We start from the raw sequence: 6726 nt of genomic DNA on the forward strand, positions 1-6726 counted from the left end.
CACTGTCCCGCCCATGTGGATGGTGTTTCCTTGCTTAAACATTTGGTAAACTCTGTGTTTTCAATCTATGTCAGTCAGCTGCATCAATCTTAAAGGGGAATTACCGTTTTTTACAACCTGGACCTTATGTCTGGCATAAAATACGATCGCTTACTCACATAGTGGGAGTGACTGGGGCACCGAACTCGAAACCTGTTCATTTCACCAATATTTTGTTATGATACGCTAGTGCTATTCCCCATTGAGTCTGGAGTTACCTGTTATCATCATCCGGGGTCTGTAGATTGACCTACTAACCTCTGACCTGGATGATGTCATCTCTGAGCGCCGTTACTGCGTTATTTAGAGGCTGTGTTTCGGTGCCCCAGTCACTCCCACTATACGGATATACGCAGCGTCTGCCGGATCTAAATATCTTCCGAACAACTCCAAATTACACCAAAGTTATATGAGTGAGTAAACAATCGTATTTTATGCCAGAAATAGGGTCCAGGTTGTAAAAAACGGTAATTCCCCTTAAACGGAGCTGATAACGTCAAGAAAGTTTTTTTGATCTATCATCGCTACAACTCGCTGACTTTTATTAGCATTCAGCAAGATCTCTTGTTGCCACGTCGCCCTTCATGTGTGTCCCCCATTAAGAAAGCCTACGTTTTCCAAAGATGGCAAGAGACGGCTACCGATCTTCACAGCTAGCTACCCTGACTACTTGCTAGCTTTTTAAAGTTTGACTGCAGCTACCACTATCTGTTAACTTCTCATTGATCTGATGGATTGAAGTTGGACAGTGAGAGATGGTTCAGCCAGTCATCTGACAAGTACTATGACACTTTCCAAGTACAGTGTCACAAACGGTTGCGTCACGTTAGCTGAATCTGAAAATTAGCATGAATTACTAATGTCTTAGGAAACGTATGTCTTAACTAAATGAAATGATTGAAGTGTTTGCTTCCGTTGCTCTGTGAGTCCCTATATGTCAACGATAAATCTTTCTTTGTCTCTTCATCTTATCTTCTCAGACACCTTTGCCAGTAAGGTATCAGCAGTCCAGGACACCTACGCCGACGCCTCCATCGGGAATGTGACCGGCAGCAATGCCGTCAACGTCTTCCTGGGGATCGGCGTGGCCTGGTCGGTGGCGGCCATTTACTGGCACATGAAAGGGAAGCCGTTCGTGGTGGAGGCCGGCTCGCTGGCCTTCTCCGTCACCCTCTTCACCATCTTCGCCTTCCTGGCCATCTCGGTGCTGCTTTACCGGCGCCGGGCCCACATCGGAGGAGAACTGGGCGGGCCCCGGGGACACAGACTGGCCACGTCAGCCTTCCTTTTCGGCCTCTGGTTCCTTTACATCCTCTTCTCCAGTCTGGAGGCCTACTGTCATATAGAGGGCTTCTAAACAGAAAGAGACTCCGGTGTGGCAAAATGCAAACATACAGGAGTTAAAAAGTACAACTTCAGAGGTAAACGAGTGAATTCTCACTGTGGAATTTGGGTCAGTCTTGCGTGGTATGAATGGACAGGAGAGGTAAACCCCGGGGTTTCCGAGACACCTCCACCCTCTCCCTCTCTCTCTCCCTTAACCCCTTCTGTAAGGATGCTTTGAAGTGCGTATCCTGCCCTCTAGTGCCGACAGGCCTGGCTGATAACGGAGCAGCCCCCTCCCCACCCCCCCCGAGCCCTGGTGCGAGTGTGCTTACAGTTGGGATTGGGTTACCACCGAGTCCAGAAGATGCCGATGCCAAGAGGTGGTCCTGCATTCCACTGGAAGAGTCTGAGGTCAATCAGAGGTCTATATTTTTCTCAACATCTCACGAGAACGACTTTTTTAAAAAAAAAAGTATTTTGGGGATAAAAACGCAAAAAATAACAGAAACAAAAAATAAAAAATAAACACACACAAACACACACACAAAGAGGAATCAAAGAACTATTTTCTGCTTTAAGGAATAACTAAATCACTATATCGAAGATGGGAATATGTCGTTGAGTGACAGTGGGATGGATTCATAGTATTTATTTTTATTTGCATAGTTTTCCTAAGGAGCACTGCAGAGTTCTCAGAAATCACGTGAAGAAGAAGAAGAAGAGGAGCAACAGTGACGGTTCATACTGGCAGACAGATCACCACTCAAACAGGAGAAGACACAGTGAACATGGTCAAACTGCCCTGAACATTACTTCCGTACTCTAAGCGTATCTATATATAATATATTTCCATATTTTCTGTATATTTTGAATATTTGTTTAAATGTGGTCACCTTCTGCGCTTACAACAGAGGATTGCTGTGGCTAAGCGGGACAGGAGGGGAGAGAAAGGGGAGGGGATGGGAGGGGGGCGGGGCTCAAAATATATACTGGAACGATGTCTTCACATTTCTAAGAGTTATGTATCTTGCCTAGGTAAAGTATGACATTGTATTTTATTTATTTACTGATATCTTGGTCTCACTAGAGTTTTCACCTTTTCAATCAGAAATCAGAAAAAAAAGAAAAAAAACGAGAAAAAAAAATATCTAAACGTGTTGCTGCAGAGATCAATTCAGAGGTATTTTTGTACTGTTCCTTCCATGCACTTTGCTGTATAGTTCTACTTATGGAGACTTCTACTTGTACATGTGCAAAAAGGCCAATATAAAAGGTGTCACTATGGACTGAACAGAGAGTGCCTGTGGAGGAAGAGGCGTTCGCTGCAGCCGCCCACGCCGACCAGCTCCGTGCTCTGCTGGAAAACTCAAGAGTTTCTTGCCAAAATTTACATTTTCAGTAATATTTTTTTTTTCTTCTTTTATGCATTATTCTCAGTTATGTAGAGGTTACGAGTTCTGACGCTGACAACTGATTCACTTAATGTGAATCTGGCCTCTGCGGCTCTGCTGCAGCAGAAGTTGAAACCATTGGTCGCTTATAAACATCTAAACCTCCTCTAAAAATCTACCATTAGCATTAAATTTGTTCCCTCCATATTAAGATGCTATGCTAAGTAGTTTTAAACATTTTAACTATAATCTCCACTAATCTCCACTTTCTAAAATGATTGCTTTTAGTCCTGCTTTTATTTCAGATATGTCGTGACGCTAAGTAGCCGTTAGCACCAGACTCCCTCATGACATTTACCCGCCAACAATTCATAACTAACTGCTAAAAGCAGAAATTTAAAACTATATTTCACCGTTTTTATTTTAATCTCGTTCTAGAAAAATGTCGTAAACAACACCTTTTGCTACGCTAGGTCATGTTAGCGTAGATTGTAAATGAAGATGGGCGTCCTCACCTTGTCGTCACCCTGCACAGAAGTGAAGCCAAAACATCGCGGAAATGGGCGCCGCCATCTTGCTTCGGTGACATCATTTGCAGCCAGAATGTGCACAAAAGTGAGGGGTTGGCCTAAATGTGAGCGCAGAGTTGATAGGTTGCTAGGCAGTGGTAAATCAACTACCTTTGTCCCTTTTGCTTGCTAGCTACGGTACAACATTCACAACAATTATGTTTAGTGCAATAAATCAGGACGACCACAGGCTCACAACTACAACTAATCAAAAAAAATTATATGAGAAATTAAATGATGGAACATACTTAAGCTTTCTTAAATCAAACTCGTTAGCTTGTAGCTATGATATATAAAGTCACAAGCACAAAACGCTTGGTTTTCGAAGCTAACTGCTTAACAAGCTAGCGTAACTTAATACAGGAAATGCTACGGCATCAAGAAAAGATGAAGCTTTGGAAATATCAGAATTTGCCTCTGACATATTATGAAATTGTAAAGAAATCTTCTGCCACTTCTGAAAATGTCACCAAACTTGTCACAACTCGTGAACTTACAAAAAAAGTCCAAGGTCGTGAATATCACAAGAGGGAGGCTTCCATATTGACTTCTCTTGTGAACACGTAAACACGACACCACTTGAAGACGACACTTAACATAAAGAGGGCGTGGCTTATAACATGTATTGCAGCCATCCACCAGGGGGCGATCGAGAGTTTGGCTTCACTTCTGTAGGGCTCTGATTTAAACCATAAAGTTCAATACTCACTCTCTCTTTTGAAATATCAGACATATTTTTAGCTGTCAAATATTTTTTTTTCATAATCTCTACACTAGCTGTGTTGGGCGGCTAGAATTTAGCTGAATTAGATAAAATGGCTAAAATGCTGCACCCCTGAAATCACATATTGCAAACATAAAGAATAATATTTAACAGAAAATTTCTCTTTTTTTCTTTTTTTAGGTGTTTAACAGTTCGGCATGATTTAAACTTTTGCTCCTGGTCATTATTTAAAGAGCAAGTGTCAGTGTCGTCTCTGTTTTGGACTGAAACTCTTCAGAGGAGGAGGCAGCAGCATCCAGAGCTGCAGGCGTCGGGGCGTGGGGGCAGCCGGTAGCTCCAGGTTGAATATGAAAGTAGCCTGTTATTGATACTGAATGCTGTTCAACACATGACTGGTGCTTTGTTTTTAAAACGAAAGAAAATATATATAAACACCCAAGAGTGCGACAACAAAAAAATAACTTTTATTACTTTGTTTGCATAAAGTGTAGGTTAGGATGTAATCAGTCAGCTCTTGGCTAATTTAAAAATCACCCAAGAGATTACCAAAGAGGTGGGATGCAACATCTGTTTTGAAATTACATTAAATAATTAAATTAAAAAAAAAATAGACAAAAGTAAAATGGCAGTGACACTGTATTTCCACAAGGGGGATGTCAGTCTCCAGTCCCTGTGGTCGTCCCTTCTACTTCTTAGCACCACTCCTCCTCCTCCTCCTCCTCCTACTTTGTGATGAGCAGCGTTGTAAATACGTCCCGTGGCTGAGTCGGATGCTCTCTTCCCGGCCCTGGACCACACCTGCTCGACTCACTCTATCTCTCACTATCTCTCGTACATATTAAACTCACATTCGGAGCAGAGCGACGGGGCCCATGCACTGCTGCACAGGAAGGGGGACAGCCGTAGGGGTCGACCGGCTGTCCCACTGGGACGCTACACACTAAACCCACATTCTGTACATAATTTTCAGTGTATGTTTACATCGACACATTATAGGTGTCCTGGTGAGGGGGTTGGGTGGGGGGGTGGGGGTAGGGGGACGCATGACAACACAACTCTCACATCTCATCTCACCTGCAGTTGCTTCATCTGAGCCAGTGTGAAGGTTTTAATTATTATTTTTTATTATTATGCTTTCTTAAAATTCTGCACCATGAAATGTTCAGCAGGTGTCCTCAAGCACGAGGAAGTTTTTTTAAGTTTATCTCTGCCTTCAGTGGCTTTTTATGTGCTTGATTTGGTTTTGATTTGACCTGCCGGGGATGCGTTTAGGGGCCTAAGCTGCTGGTGTGTTCGTGTGCCGTGCGTGTTGCTGTGCAGAAAGCCAGGCTGTGCGTCCTTCCACGCACCTGTTGTGCACGGGCGGTGTTGTTGTTTGGTCTTCACGAGGGGCACGACTCTAAATCTGTCATTTTTGTCTTAATAATACATGTCTTAATTCTGCAAGCGATTTAAACGAGACATTTATCACAGCACCTCACTTCTCAAGGCACCAGTCTGATTATTATTTCTATGAGATGGAAGCAGTGAGACATCACGGTGCAGTAATAGTTGGACGTGCGGTTTATGACGCTGTGAGACGAGGTGAATACTGTTCTTTTAACTTTGTCTCTTTTATTTGTGTGTGTGTGTGCGTGTAACAGGAAAGGGGCACATTTTAAAGGATGGGTATGTTTTATTTTTGTTTTGTTTTTTCCTGGCCTGCAATGAGATGTCAAAATAAAAAAGAAAAAAAAGCAAATTTCCAAAGCTGACGGTGTTTTTGAGATCAACCGGTTTTGTTCTTTTACTGTGGAATAAAACAGCTTTCTGGTTCATAAGCAAACACTGGTTTCACTGACTTTAATCGAGCTCGTTGTGTTGGATGTGTCCCGAAGATGACTTCTGGTTTCATTTTTAGGATTCTGATTTTCACAAACAAAACAAAAAGCCTTGGACTCAAGATAAAACACTAAGATCTCCTAAATATTCATTCATTCATTCATTCATCTTCTGTAACCGCTTGTCCTATGAAGGGTCGCGGGGGAGGCTGGAGCCTATCCCAGCTGTCATTGCGGCAAGAGGCGGGGTACACCCTGGACAGGTCTCCAGTCTATCTCAGGGCTAACACAGAGAGACAGACAACCATTCACACTCACACCTACGACCAATTTAGAGTCACCAATGAACCTAACCAGCATGTCTTTGGACGGTGGGAGGAAGCTGGAGTACCTGGAGAGAACCCACACAGACACAGGGAGAACATGCAAACTCCACACAGAAAGGCCTCAGTCGACCCTCTCCAAGCACAATTCTGTCATCCTGAACTGAACTGCACTTGTCTGTCCATCTGCAGCAGTCCTCATCAAAGCCTCCAGGTGGTTTAGTCACACTTTGCCTAACATCTGGGATTTTGTGTGTTTCTCGTAATGCCATTAAAGTGGCTGTGAGCAATCTGCAGAGGAGGTGGTTTGTTTACACTTTGCAAACCGCAGAATATCCCAAATTTAGATTTGACATTTTTAAAACCCAGCACCGAGACAACGGTCGTGAAAACCTGCCAAAAAAAAAAAAAGGCAGTGTTATTTTGCAGAAAGTAAAATCCAGGGATCTGTTTCATCCTTTTCTCGACGCCTTTCTTAAAAAACAAGCTTTCTCTTTCACACTCACGAGTTCGCAGAGGAGTTTATTTTCTTCC

The 6726-nt window shown here is 43.0% G+C and overlaps 1 protein-coding gene across 1 annotated transcript; it reads left to right on the forward strand.

The window, feature by feature from the left end:
* The first annotated feature begins 625 nt into the window (after window positions 1–625).
* LOC311509756 (sodium/calcium exchanger 2-like) lies at window positions 626–1552 on the forward strand. The gene has a single exon (XM_084575187.1). It carries the CDS (start codon window positions 974–976, stop codon window positions 1394–1396), a length of 423 nt encoding a protein of 140 aa, XP_084431313.1. The 5' UTR covers window positions 626–973; the 3' UTR covers window positions 1397–1552.
* Window positions 1553–6726: the final 5174 nt, after the last annotated feature.

Source organism: Chelon labrosus (genome assembly GCF_963514085.1).
Source record: "Chelon labrosus genome assembly, contig: SCAFFOLD_54, whole genome shotgun sequence".
NCBI lineage: Eukaryota > Metazoa > Chordata > Actinopteri > Mugiliformes > Mugilidae > Chelon > Chelon labrosus.